General features: G+C 32.1%; 1 protein-coding gene across 1 annotated transcript in view; it reads right to left on the bottom strand.

Moving 5' to 3' along the window:
• Positions 1 to 3,852: 3,852 nt before the first annotated feature.
• Positions 3,853 to 15,505, bottom strand: part of NDFIP2 (Nedd4 family interacting protein 2) — a 93,257-nt gene continuing 81,604 nt past the window's right edge. The window contains exons 5-8 of the mRNA XM_077158508.1: positions 13,639 to 13,763; positions 9,251 to 9,317; positions 6,708 to 6,813; positions 3,853 to 5,427 (exon numbers count right to left, since the gene is read on the bottom strand). Of these exons, the coding sequence (XP_077014623.1) occupies positions 6,710 to 6,813; positions 9,251 to 9,317; positions 13,639 to 13,763 (296 nt within the window). The 3' untranslated portion in view covers positions 3,853 to 5,427; positions 6,708 to 6,709. The remainder of the gene's footprint in view (positions 5,428 to 6,707; positions 6,814 to 9,250; positions 9,318 to 13,638; positions 13,764 to 15,505) is intronic.

Genomic DNA, 15,505 nt, shown 5'->3' with positions numbered 1-15,505 from the left:
TCCACTTAAAGGACTTTCAATTTAACATAACCATTTAACAATGCTATCATATTAATATATTTCTAGGCAGATTATCCACATCTAACAAGGCAAACTCACTCAAAACTGGTCACATATCTTGCAAGATAACTGACCAGGAAGATGACATTATAGTTTCTTCAAGAGAATGATATATTACAGCATTGAAAGTTCTTTAAGGGAAAAAAAAAAAACCTCAAATATTTTTGTAAAAATGGCTTTCATGATCATGCTGCAAAAGTCAAACATGAACTGAAGGATGCTATATACAATTGGGAAACAATTCAACATATTTCATCTTGATTCTTCTAATAATTTCCCAGTGTCAACTGCAATATAAATTTTGTTAACCCTAAGGTAAACTAAGCCCAAAAGTTCCGATTTTTTTCCCACTGTTTTAAAATTATGGTGGCCATTTAAAGTGGATTCACACTTTAAATGAATAGGCTTTCTCTGGTAGTAATTATCCTTAGCTAATGGGTACATCTTTTACTTTGTTTCCATCTTAAAAAAATAATCTTAAAAACAAAATCTGGGAATTAAATGATGCTATCAATAGTGTTTTGTGTCTCCTGTATTCAATGTCTGGCTTTATAGTTTATTAGAAAGTAGCTAACACAATTGAGATAACTCTAGGGATACGAGGCCCGAAATAGTATGTTTTCAAGAGTTATATTCATTCTTTGCTTCCCAGTCACGGGAAATTGGAGAAATTTCCTAAAGATGGGAAAGCTAATACTACATTTTTGAAAGACTAAGCAAGACGTATGAATTAATTCCAGTGCAAAACCTGAATAACATTACTTCCCTTAAAATGGCATCTATGTGAGTGGACCACGGTGGCTCAGCAGGCAAGAATGGTTGCCTGCCATGCCAGAGGACCCGGGATTGATTCCTGGTGCCTGCCCATGTTAAAAAAAAAAAAAAAAGGCATCTATGTGAGAGCTTAAGCTTTGGTATAGAAATAAAAGGCTAAATCTGATATACCAATGGATATACAGAACACTTCAATTTTATCAATCAGAATACGATGACAAGTGGCTTCAGTCCTTGCCTGAAGTTCCTTCTCTTAAATGGCAGTGGGTTAAGGCCGTCCTTTCTCAGTACAGTATACAGTTAAAATAGGGTGAAAATACAATTTATTCTCCAAACTAGGAAAATTATGAGAGAAAGAGAAAGTAATTAGGCTGAAAAAACACACATACACCAGGACTCCTCTGCACAAACTTAGGACAAACCTCACTCTAGTTATAGTATCAGTTTCTGTCATTACTTTCATGCTTTTATGAGTACAGACCGGTTGCAAAAAAAAATTATCCTTTCCACATTGTAGGGGTTAGGGATGTGGTGCCCCTACAATTTGGAAAATCCACAAAAAACTTTTTGGCCTTCCCTTGGCCTTGGTACCAGAGAAGAAGTCTGAATTTTTTTTTTATGCGGTATTTACAGTACCTTATTTTAAAATTTGGGTTATTTGGTCATAGGCTATATATGTAAGTCAATGTCACATAAAAATACTGTATGAAAAATTAATTAAAAAAATAAGCTTCTTCACTTTTTGGTGATGTACAATCCTCTGAGGCGTTTTTTCCAATATAGAGCAGTTTCTTCAGCACTGAGTATCTGTTTTGGTTGCAGACTTTCTCTTCAGTTTCTTCAGGGTTTCCAGAAACTTCCTAGTTGCCTCTTAATCAGCACACTGTCTCGCGTTACTGTCACATTGTGCGGGCTGTTTTGTTTTGTTTTGTTTTTAATTTCCAAATCAACCTTTCCTGGACTGCACCCTCATTTTCCTTTAGGGAATCTACAGGGCTTAGCCTTTCCTCGTATGATGCAGAATCTACCAAAATGCGTTTTACAACAATCCTGCACCCAAAAGAATGTTGTAATTTCTACAGTAGAGAGATGTAGATCTCCTGGTTTATGCAAATACTTTACAATTGGTGTAGCTACAGCACTGGCTTCACCAATTTCCTTCTTTTTCGTTGATACACTTTATGATTGACTCATTAACATCCTAATGGCCAATCGCAGCAGCTGTTTTGCCTGTAGGAAGCTTACCTAAAAATTCTTTTTTCTTCACATTAATCACTTTTCCTTTGTTTCTTGGGGGCACTTTCCAAACTACTAGAAACACTATGCTTAAGACCCATGATTTCAATAGTTTATGGCATTTAAACAACACAAGATCCTAGAAATTCAAGATGCAAAGACAAGTACGAGATCACTGCGAGATGTCACGTTGAGAGTGCAGTAAACATACTTGGCATCTCCAAACCACCACATAGAGACACAGTTCTTTGAGAAAAACAATTGTGTACCTATTACATTTGTTATTAAATGGCAAAATACATACTGTACAGTTAATATTAAACATAATAGTACATACAATATATGCATTTCTGAGTTACTAAACAAGGTATCTCTACATTTCAGCCTTTGTGGCTTTCACGTTTTCGCAAACTTTTAACTTATTTCAACTTTAAAAAAGTACATTTATGGTATTAAAGATAAAACATGTTGATATTATACAATACTATATATATTTTTATACATTTTTGAGTTTCTAAATTTATTGTGTCATCTATTAACCTTCGCATGTAATCTGCAGCTTCTGCAAAATTCCCAAAAGTCCCATTTAATTTCTTATGCCGACCCAAAACATATCAAAACCACAATGAGAAAAGTCACAATGTGGAAGGGATGACTGTATTAAATTAAGGAACAGTGAATTTTTTTCCAACTGGAATTTTTTGGACCCTACTTTTGTTAGGAAGAGTTTTACTGAAAATATTAGTGATTACTGTTTTAACAGGTTAAAATTTATGGGCAATTACAAAGGCATGCCCAAAATAGGACCCAGCTTATAGAGTCAAAATAAAAGGCTGGAGATTAGTATTTTTTTTCTTAATTATTCAGCAGAGATTAACTGAGTGTAATGGGATTTGTCTTTTAATTTTAAATTTATAAAATCTATCCTGACTACACTATACAGAAATATCTTCTCCGAAGATAGCATGCATCTTTAAAAAAATTAATCATCCTGGCCCTAATTAGCATATTCAAATACAATGGAAATAGTTTTAAAAATTTTATTATCTACTTCCAGGATGCTGGCCCCAAAATTGTTTAGCCACCCTTACAAAGGTTTTGATTTTCAATCTTTAAGGCGCAGGGCGAAAAGGTGGTCAAGTATCCTCAAACAGCAGCTGTTCTAGTCAAACTCACAGCAAATGAAAGGAAGTATGCAGGATTGGATAAATCTGGAAGAAACTATTAAGTTTTTGGAAATAATTTTCTGATTCCTCTGCATGGATGACGAGATTTAAGGCTACCATGAATTGCAACAATTATAGAGGATTAGATAACATGCACACTTGAACTTTATAGACTTGGGCCGGGGGGTGGGGGGGTAGTGACTGAAGTTTTGACGTTGGACCAAAAGTGGCATGTCCATATTCAGAAACCAAGTATAAATACACAAAAACTAAAATTAAATAAAAAAAATTGATGTTTGATAGCTGAGCTTCCTAGTAATTTAAATTTATTTTGTATCATAATGAAATGTTGTACTTAGGAATTATTAAAAGAACAAAGTACAGGTCTATAGGAAATACATTGTGAGATGAAGAGATTCAGCATGAGTTGCCTATATTATAATTACATTCTAATTTTAATTCATTTCTAAATTAGGCAACTAAATTAAATATTTTGCCTTCTTTACCCTACACCATTGTTTAATTTCAAGGGGTATATAACACAAGTACTTTAACTGACAATAAAAATTCTATGCAGGGGAGCAAATTGAGGGAAAACAAAAAATAGGAGGCTCAATTAAGAAAACAAAAGTGCATGTTTTATTTATCAAAGACAATGAAAAAATTAGAAAATACAGAGAAATACAAAAAAAGGTTATAAAGCATAATAAATTTTATTTTTTCACAACAGAAAAATGTCCCTGAATAGCTGGATGTACTTTTTAGTAGTCAGTATATAATAATGAATAAGCAACCAATTTATATGTTCTATATAGTTGTATTAAATGATCTTTAAGTTTAAAAGATGGAATTCCCATCATTGTTTAATGTTGGCATTCAAAAGCAAAGAAATAACTAAAAAGAAAACCAGGTGAGATACAAAATGATCTGCAAGATGCAAAATGTAGAAGCTTATGATTATAAAGTAGATTCCAGTTGTAATAATGGTTACTACGGTCTTTTTTTAATCTCTCCTCCTACGCACATACACTCTCTCTCAAAACACTTACACACCCCACCCATATTATCTACAAACACACACATTTCCATAGCTTGAAAATGGATTAGTTTGCATCTCTCAATTCAGGATATCATTTTTACAAGTTATCATACTACCATACATCAAGAAGTTATTAATAATACAAGTTTTTTATTTGAGAAGCCTAACAACTTAAAAACCTAAGGAAAAAATATTACAATGACACTGAAAGATACTTTTATTGGCTTTTTAAAAGACAAATGCAAATGAGAATAATTTATTCAGAAAACTAATTTTCAAAACTGTCTTAAATGAAATAAATACATCTAATACAATCTCTTCTTACAAGGATCTACAAGGTGACAATGCTAAAAACCAAGTCCCTCATTTGGAATTTCTTAAACTGTTATATTCCTTTAAAAAAAGATTTTCTTATAAAGGACATTTAGTACACCCACATTTTCTTAAAATTTGCCCTGAAACAATCTGTATCTTTAACACCCAAATTTTCTAAATATATATTAAGTTCACTTAATTTAAAATTAATGAAGAGATATCTAGACACAATTTCTAAGAAAACAATGCAGAAAGTAATTTATGCATGGTTATTTACAGAAAGAGCTTTACTGAATAATGTAAATAACATGGTCAAAAATCTGACAGAACCTTTCTAATAATCTGCACTGTAGGTTTCAATAAACTTTATATATAACAAAAGATATTTTATGTGCAGTTACTACATGAATCTAAGAGCCAGACACTAAAGCATTTGACATGGTAATAATTTCATTTTTATTATACTAAATGTCAGGTCAAAAGTCAATGGCACTCATGCTGGAAGACTGTTATCACTCAAATTTCTCAATTATATCAAACACTGATTAACCAAATGTGACTGGACATTATGCAATCAACTCTATGGTTTCTTTCAAGTATATGCAAATCTCAAACGGGCACATTTGCAAATGCACAAAAGAAATGAAATATAGAAATTTAAGAGACTGAACAGAAATGGCTTTTAAGTATAAACCATCCTGCCATTCAATTTTGAAGCTGTATCTTTTCTTCACTAATTTGTCTTCTATTATTAGTAGTCTTCTATCCTATCGTAGGCTTACAGATCATCTGAAAATTTCACATTGGTATAGGAAAGGAATGTCTGGTCGATGCAGTCTGGAGACAAAGAAAGAATCAGTCTTAAAATGGATTAAGGGGCATTCATCTAATAGAAGCACATTGAAAAACCCATTTTATAGCAGTACTCCATCAAATATAGATGTTCTTTTGATAAAGATAACAGAGTAGTATATATCAGAATATATTCTAACATTTAAAGCTTCTAGAGGTCTTTATCCTTGAAAATATTTATATTATATTTTGGACGCTCTGAAATACATGACTACTCACAGAATACATTTAAGTTAGCAAAATTACTTTGCCTATTATTTTATAGTTGATTCTGACAAACTTAATACCACTGCTTGCAAAGATACTTTAATGGTTTTTAAAATAACACATTCCAAGGGAAAAAAATACATGAAATCTATTTATAACAAGAATATTTAATTACATTTATCTCGAAACACTTTGTACTTAGTCCAACATGGAGAAGTTGTGTTTTAGTAGATATTTTACTTATGTAATTTAAATACTTTAAAATTTAAATCATTTATAGATATGAAGTATATGGCATTTGCATTTTAAAAGAAGTGAATCGGCAGTAAAGATTTGAGGTCTCTTCATGTAAGGTACTCCTAACTGCACAATAAATAAATGCTATCCCTATTTACACAGCCTCCAGAAACTCAATGGGTAACCACTAGGACAACCTCTGCCCATTTATTTATATTGCCCTTTATTCAAATCATAGCCTTCATTGCTAATACAAACTGACACACATTAAGGAAAATAAAAGAGCTCCTGTAGTCACTTTTATTTCTTGATTCAGACTGTTAAGACTGTTATATCAGTGCATAGCAAACTGCTTTTAATCACAAATCTGTTTTTTTTTTCTCCACCAGCTGTTTATGGAGGCTTCACATTTGTTTTACGCAAAATCACCAATTCTACTATGCAAGTACTTTGCCATACTTTGTTTTTCAAGTCCTCAAATTTTACGCTGGTGATTACATCACACGCATCCTGTGACCGATCTTAAAAAGCAAGTTTAAAAACTGATATATTAAATTAGCTAAGTCTTCATTAGAAACTATGCACCCTAAAGAAGTATGAAAGTTTCAGTTTACTTGTTATATAATAAAAGACTAAAAATTTATGAAATTCAATTTTAAAAATCTAACAAGTTATCAAAAAAAAAGTCCACTGCATATTATACTTCAATAAGCTGACTGTTGACAATATATATAATGGGCACTCATTAAACATTCATTATGTAACTAGTGAATTTGAATACATAAAAAGAATAAAGAGTTACTGTATTTATGATTTCTCACCTCTATAATAAGAAGAAATATCTTGTTCTATGAGCAGCGGCCATACTTTCAGACATATTTCTGACTTTTAGATAATTAACAAATCCTCTGAAGAAAAGGAGAAGGCCTGAGGAGGTTGAAGTAATATGGATATAGCAGAAAAAGGACATGGTGAATTTAAAATACACAACTATAAACAAGATCCTCTTGGCTTAAGAAATTTAATCTGTAAGGTTCCATTCATTTCCATATATATTTTGCACCATAATTGTAATGCCATCATGAGAACATACAATAAAATTTTACTACCACTCCCATATTATTTCAAGGCTAAATACATTTAAAGTAATTCTAGAAATACACAAAACTATGCATTTATTAAATTATTTCTTTAAACAAATAGTAAAGTTACTTTATTCATTCAAACTGATTCAACTTACAGACATCTCATTTTACACCAAACTTTTCAAGAGGTATAAGTACTGAGCAAAGTAGGGTATATTTACTTATATAAAGAATTCAAGAAAGCATATTGTAAATAAGGCTAATAATTGTGGGATACAATCTGTAAGCTTATCGAGAAATATCAAGTGCCTGTCATCTCTGAAATTTGTATTGGAAGCCATGTATATTTGTAACTATTTAAAATTATACTTACTTATTTTAAGTAATAGGACTTTATAAAAAAAATTAAGAGAAGTCAGGAAAGAAGACCTAAGAGTGATTAGTGATTTCTAAGGCGAGTTGTTTATCTATCTCAGTGCTCTCTTCTGTAAAATGGTATATTTAAACATTCATTTATATCACAAGTTTCTTCAATAGTTCATAAGATCATGCCTATGAAATGCTTAGATCAAAGTTTCAGAGAAAAAAATAGTAAGTATAAAAACATTACCATTATTAGTAGAATTAAACCTTTTAAATATTTAAACATACAATTCTAAGGGAAACATTTATCAACTCCAGTAAAATTTTAACTAGAAAATGGTGGGGGGACAAAAACAAAAGATATGTATTTGTGTAAATTTCCTCAGGTCTGTCAGTAAGATACAGTATCTCAAACTAAATTTGCACCTCACTTCCAAGACAGTAATCAAAGGCCTTAAGAAAGAAACATGGGTGGAATAAATCAGAGAGTTAACACAGAAGGACACACAAATAATGACTTAAACAAGTAGGATAAATTTCAGCTAAATCTGATCCCATCTGCTTCCTATAAATCCTAACTCTATCCCTATTTGTGATACCCTCTCTCTGAATTCCCACCCTCATACCTTTCCAGATGCAATTCAAAGATAATGTTATTGTTATTGTAATCCAAATGTAAAACACTGAAAAATGTAAACCAAACTTATTTGTGAGATGTCTTCTTTCATCTATGAAGCTCCTGTTTCTAAGACATATTTAGTTCTTCTCTAGCATTTTCTAAAATAAGTTAATTCATATCTAGAAACCAATCACTCAGCAGTATATAGCAAGGGTAATATTTTTACAGGTTAAATTTTCACACTTCAGATCCCCTGAAAAAAAATCTTAGATTGTGGTTATGATGTGTTGTGGTTGTTCATTGTGTTCCACTCTAATCTAGTTCTCTTCCTCTAAGACTGCTCCAAATCCTTAACCATCTGTATAAGAAAATATATTCATTTAATATGCTTAAATATATAACAGACTTTATAAATTTTCTCACTTTTAGGTGGGAAACTCATTCAAGAACAAAGAATTCAAGCAGTCAGAACATAACTAAAAATATAAAACCAGCTAATCCCCTTTGCTAATTCTCCAAAGTCACAACACTAGAATAATATTATCATTATTAGAGAAAGAATCCAGGATCATTAGTGACCTTAGCCAGGAACTTGTTTCCCTAAAGATCCAATAGCATGACAAAAACTCAAAGAGAAGAGTGCCACCTACTGAAATGCCAGTATTTCCTGGTACAATTACTAAAGAAACATGGGCTTTTAAACCGAAGTAGAGACAAAATGTATCCTGCATGTCAGTAAATATATTTCAAATGTAGATGAAATCATAAAATTAATCAACATGAAAAGATAAAACCTTTGAGAAAGAAGACAATTCAACATAAGTACTATGATCATTAGGCATGAAGCCTTTCCTTATGCCTGGCTGAGTAATGACTTACTGCAAGGCACATTTCAAAGGCTTAAAGAATGTTTCCAAGATCCAAAAATAAGAAAATGGATAGAAAACCCAAACTGTCCTATTCTCAACATTTCCTAAAATGATTAAAAGTAATTATGCATATGCAGTTTCCAAGGTAAGGAAAACAATTATTTTTTTAATCTTGTTACAATTTTCACATTTTATAGTATACAGTTATCATACAACCACTGATTCTTTAAACTGATAGTCTCTGGATTTTAAATTTAAGAAATCAGGAGTGTTATGAAGAATTATTTGAAAAGTTGAGATGATATAAGCATTTGAATATGAGAATTTTATAGTAGAAAAATGCCTTCCACTTAAGTTGCAACATTATATCTTACAATTTTAGGAAATATCAAAGTTAAACAACCTAAATACAAACTAAACAAACTTACCAAGCACAAGAAATATCCACCAAAGCCAATACTGTCCATTGAAATATCCAGTAAAGTAATCAGAAAACTGGAATGAATACAAATATATTAATCTTATGTGTACCTAAATTTAAAAATCAAGAATAGGCCCAGTTTAAGAATGGCTTGGCCCAAATAACCTAATTTAACACTTAAAAATAGTACAAAAGGAAAAACAGAAAGGAAGAAAAAAATTAAATAATTATTTTAATGACATATATGTTTGAGAAAAAAATCTTGTATGCAATAATAAACAGCTATGCAAAAGATTTTAGCCAACAGAACAGTTTCAAACTGCTTAGAAGAAAGAAAGGTAAATACTACTATCTGAATCAAACATTTTCCAATTAAAGAATTCAAATGTCAGTCTTTTTTTTTTCATAAATGTCTCAAAGTCACAACTATCATCCCAAACACACTACAGCAACCTGCTGCTTTAGATATTAACACCAAAAGCCACATTAGTTTAATCTTATCAGATGGGGATGTTCCACTGACCTCTGAAAAGAAGAGCTTTTGACCTTCTGTACACCGCCTACTGTTGATCATTACCAAGAATACTAAGCACATAAAGATCCCCAACTCATTAAAGCCTTTTTTATTTTCAAACTAGATGCTCCAGCATTCAGTTTCCAACAGTGAGCTGAGAACAGCTAAATGAACCCTGAAGAGGCATTTCAACAGTTCCTGCTAATAGCATGGGAGACAATTTTACATTCTTTGTAATGTGGGAATAAGAACAGGCAGCTGGAAGACAGTGTTTGATGCCAGTGGATGTAGGTATCTTTTCCTTGACTAGACTCTAGACTATCATGCTTCTACTGATTGAAAAAGTTTTTAAAAAAATCAATTTTTTTCAAAGTTTACATTAGATAATTCCTCCCTTCAGCACTTAAACAGTGTCCTCTAACAACTTTTTAAAGAAATATTTGTTTCATTAGGTTTTATTGTTTTTAAGTATCAATATAGCCTACTCTGAAAACTACTGAAGATTAGTTTGTTTTATCAACCATATTTCCAAACAGACTCCAAACTGAACCTGATTTAACTAAAACTGACCTCGTTAAACACAGAATTAAGCTTTGCCCTCAAATCTGAAGTTTAAAAAGTATCTGCCTCCATTCTGTAGGTAATTGTTTAATTTCCATAAATTCATTCATTCATTGCTAATTTCCATAAAGGCTTAAAAATCATATAGCTCTGGAAATAACAGAAATGCTTACAAATCGTAAATGTCAACATGTAGACAGCATATCTTAAAGATTATCTAGATCAGCTTTCCCAAGTAGTTTCCCAGGAAGTAGTTTCAATTAGTATATGAACCACGGTCTAAATTTTTAGCTTTCAGAGGTTAAAAATTTCAAGTATAATACTAAAGACATAAATTCCACATGTCTACATCTTTACAATGAAGAGAGAACTTGAAAATTGGAAAAATACAGCTTGTAAAACAGGACTTACCTACTTTTTAGTCAAGTGATTAATAATTAGAAATAAAAGGTTTTCATATAGGTCAAATCACTGTGGAAGTTTTAGAGGCTACAAGAACAAAAAAAGAATAAAGAAGAACCAAAGCAACACATTTTTAAGTTTCTGTGCACGTTAACCATTAAGAGGCAACCATAAAGTCAAGAGCAGGCATTCTTCATCAAAAATATTTACCATAAACCTATTCCTTATTTCCTGCCCCAAAAGAAAGACTCACCACATTAAAAAAAAAGACAAAGTAATAAGCTTTGGGCTCATTACTGAGTTATCAAAATGTTTTTAAAAACTGAAAACCATAGGACTGAGCCAAGTTGTCTCGTTTTGTTTTTCTAATAGGTAAACCAATCATGCTGACTGGCTCAATCACAGGTTGCAGAAAGCAAAGTATGGAAAATAAATTAAATAACACTAAGATTTCATTCTATTTTATTAGTTACATTATAATCAATATGTAATTATATTATTTTATATTATCTGCTTTATTACTTACACCTGTCTACTTTCAAAAAGAACTTGTTAGTTTTTAATAAAACAATATGCATTTTTTATAAAATAATGAACATTAAAAATCTTGGGCAGAATAAAATATGGATAAAAATATTAACACTAAATCTGAGGTTCATGGCAGCTCAGAAACAAAAAGCAAATCTGCTATATGACTTATAAATTACTTGTTGTCTAACGAAAATAAATGCCAGATTTTTAGTACGGGTCTCTCAGCACTAAACCTCAAGTGTAATTTATTGCTTGAAGCATTATAAAAACAGGTAAAGCACAGTGTAACAGAGACAGTATGAATTAGGAGAATAGACACTGACTTGAGACAAAGTTTAGGGGATTTAGAGCAAATTATTAGATCCTTTATATTCTGATTTTTATCACCAATAAAATGGCTGGATTATCACCAGCACCATGGTTATAATATATATATAAAATTAAATAATCTAGTATTTATAATGAATGATGCCTGGAATACAGTAAGTATTCAATGAATGGCAGTTGTTATGAAAGGCGAAATATTTTTTAAAATCCCTTTCCTTCTATCAACCCTCATTTAAAAGTATATTAATCTAACTCAGCAAATGTACTTTAAAGGGAAACTAAAAATACCTGATGCACAAACTTGATGATAGTATACACCTTATAAAACTCTGAGAAGCTCTAGTCTTTGTACTTAAAATCCCCCATCTTATCACATTAATTGTAGGTAATTACTAGATAATACAATCCCTTCTCAACCTGGGGTTCTATGAGAGAATTAGACCCAAACACCCTAAAGGCATTGGGTGGATATGATGTATTAACTTCTTTCTTACGCATCTAGAATATTATTTACCAATTCTGGAAGAATTACGAGTCCTCAATCATTTTCTGTGTTCTGTAATTTAGATGAGGAATATCATTTGAATAATAGTAATTCATTCTATTACCAACACAACCAAGGATGGACATAACTAACTGCAAACAATATGAGATTTTTCTGATAATAACTTCTGCAAGGGCAGGGATTGTATCATTATCTTTATATGTTCCACACATTTAACAGAATTATATTACAGGGGAAACTCCCTATACACTTTTTGAAGTAAAATTAAGACAAAAACTGACAGGGGACAGTTCTTACAATGGCTCAGATTTTGAACATCTTCGAAGAAACCAATCTATAGGTTCCAGCCAGGAACCAACCAATCAAAATCTATAATCTGTCTTGAACCGAGATAGGGTCAAATGAGATTACTATAACACTGGGAGCTATAAAATAAGTTTAAATATAAAGAAGAAATACACTGCATCCATAGTATTAGTATTTTTGTAGTGGATAATTTTAAATCAACTTAATAAGACAGATGGAAGGATTTAAGAGACGCTGACAGACTACAAATTCTAGGATAAATGAACTCATTAAATTAGAAATCAACATTTAAGAAAACATGATTTGGAGAACCTATACATTTTAATTTACTAATTATACAACAGCATTTAAATGTTAGGATAACTTTTAAGGAGGTTTATTAAAACAATAAATAAAATCTTGATCAATTGCCTATGTCTGACACTAAAGAAACCAAGAAAGCTTTGTAAAAGGAGGCAAGAGCGGGAAGATTATGCTAATGATATTACTGCCAATGCAACTTTTACAGAAAACTATTGGGGACTAGAAAAGTTTCAAGATGGAGAAAAGAAAAGGACTTGTTGCCATCTCCCTATATATCTCGTAAATGATAAGATATAGGCAGAGGATGATTTCAGTGACCAATAAGAAAATGAAAAGAAGAAAACCCTAAAAGAAACATAAAGGAGAAAACACAAGTTCTGATAACCATTTCATGGTCAAACATGTGCAAATTCAAATTTTCAAGCTTTACTTTTGAGCTCCAACTGTTAAGGGAAAAACAATTTTTAAGTTCATGATAATTTTATGAAGCAATATAAATTTTTCTGTTAAAACTGATTTTAGGGATGACTACACTGTATCACAATGGGAGTAAGCATGACTTAGTGAGCTCATATACTTGTGTAGCTACAGGACAAGAGACTTTATATGATTTCCATACATCACAAAAATTCTGAAAGGTAGCACTATCAGCAGATTATTCTATGAAGACAATCTTGCTCAGAACAATTAACTTAGAAGCAGAACACAGATATAAAAAAAGACGAAATCAAATTCAAAGTTTTTCCCATTATACTACTCAACCTCTCAAATAATAGTTATGTAATGTTCACACCAAAAAGATCACTACAATAATGAACCATGGAAGTTGAGAATAAGCCTCCAAATAATTGAATTTATATGAATAAAATGAACATTTATAAATCAGCAAATCTGTACATTTTAGTGTTAGAAATAAAAAGTGATACAGACTACCATGAACACTTACCCTGACAATAAGGATCCATTTGATCAATGAAAGGCCAAATCCACAGATAGCACCATACCTTCCAGCTATGGTATTGGTTATACAGAAGGATAAACAAAATCCAAGCCAGTTGAAAATAAATGCCACTAAAAACAACGGAAACAGTTCTTTTAAAAACCACACTTTGGAAACAAATTTACATAGACATAATATCAGCAATACTTCATTCCTTAATAAAAACAGCACTTCTCTTACAACAACCAGTTAAGCTTTTGTGAAGACTGTAGCTTACCTTCTGCAAATATATTAGTTATTTACTATAAATCAACAAATGAGTAAAACTGGCTTTCTTCTCAATTTGGTTAACATGAATAAGTTCCTTAAAGCCTATCACCAATAGGTGATATTGATTTTTAAACCAGCTAAAAATCAGATTAAAACTTAACTCCTAGGTAATTCCACCAAAGAAATCCAGCCTCAGCAATCAATCAATCAAATTGGCTTTTTTTTATTTTAAAGTAATATTAGCAATGGGCCAAAAAAATCATAAAATAAGCTATAGTCCCAGAGTAAACACTGTTCATTGCTTCTTCCTCCCACCTAACAAAAACCCACGTTATTCCTCCTCCCCAGGAAACTACCTCCCTCTACAAGTCCATAAAGGGTGGGTCTTAAGTAATCACGGTGGACCTAAACTCTCCCAATTTTGTTTTTAAATAGGACTTTTGAAAAATGATTCTTGGTTCTTGAAAATACAGCAAGTAGAGGTACTTTCTTAAAAACAAAGCAAGGGTGGTACATTCATGAAGTAAGAGTGGCTCTTAATTGATCATGGTTGAAGTTAGGTGATGGGCATGGAGGCTGTTCTAGTTTGCCAGCTGCCAGAGATGGATTTATTTTGTTAGTTCTTCAGAGGAAAGGTAGCTAACTTTCAACTGAGGTTCTTTCTTACTTGGGAAGGCACAGGGCAATCTCTGTTGGCCTTCTCTCCAGGCCTCTGGGTTCCAACAACTTTCCTGGGGGTGATTCCTTTCTGCATGTCTAAAGGCCTGGGCTGGGCTGCAAGTGCTGAGATGAGGTATGCTGAGCTGCTTGGGCTGTACGACATTGAGTTCTCTCATTTAAGCACAAGCCAATTAAATCAAACATCATTCACTACAGCAGGCACGCCTCCTAGCTGACTGCAGATGTAATCAGCAACAGATGAGGTTCACATGCCATTGGCTCATGTCCACAGCAAGAGATCTATACACCTTCACCTGGCCAAGTTGACACCTGAACCTAACTACCACAGAGGCTTATAATCAACTATTGTCTATTATTATGTGTTTGAATATTTCTATAGTAGAAGTAAAAAAAAAAAGCAAAGAAAAAATGGTCCTTTCTCTTCTGCTGGATATCAGCCTGTTTGCATATAATACCGAGAACTGCTACAGGCATCTTGCTACTAGCGGGAAGACTAAATCATCATCACAGGTGGGAGAGGGAGAAGAGCAAAGAAAAACAGAGCCAGAGCATTTATTCTCTCTCTGTCTCAAGCCTACACTTCCCATGATCTTCTTATTTTGTGGAATAATCTCCTAACTGTTCAAAGCAGTTGAATAAAGGTTTTCATATTACTTGTAGCCAAAAGCATTCTGGCACAGGTCCTTAAGATTACAGTGGGCCTAAACTCCCTGCCAGTTACTTAAAAAATATATATACTTAAAATGTAAAAAAAAAAAAAAAAATAGTATACTATAATCATACTGACATATCTGTGTCCAAGATACCAATAATATCAAAATAATAATAACCTCTAAAGGTCAATTTGAGCCTAGGTTTGAACCTGGTTTAGTGCCCATCTTCTTGCCATAAATATCTTCTACCAACTTTCAGGGAGAACAAA

The sequence above is a fragment of the Tamandua tetradactyla genome, chromosome 4, assembly GCF_023851605.1.
Source record: "Tamandua tetradactyla isolate mTamTet1 chromosome 4, mTamTet1.pri, whole genome shotgun sequence".
In the NCBI taxonomy this organism is placed as follows: Eukaryota; Metazoa; Chordata; class Mammalia; order Pilosa; family Myrmecophagidae; genus Tamandua; species Tamandua tetradactyla.
Note: the sequence above shows the minus strand (reverse complement) of the source record. Positions and strands in the feature narration are given on the sequence as shown.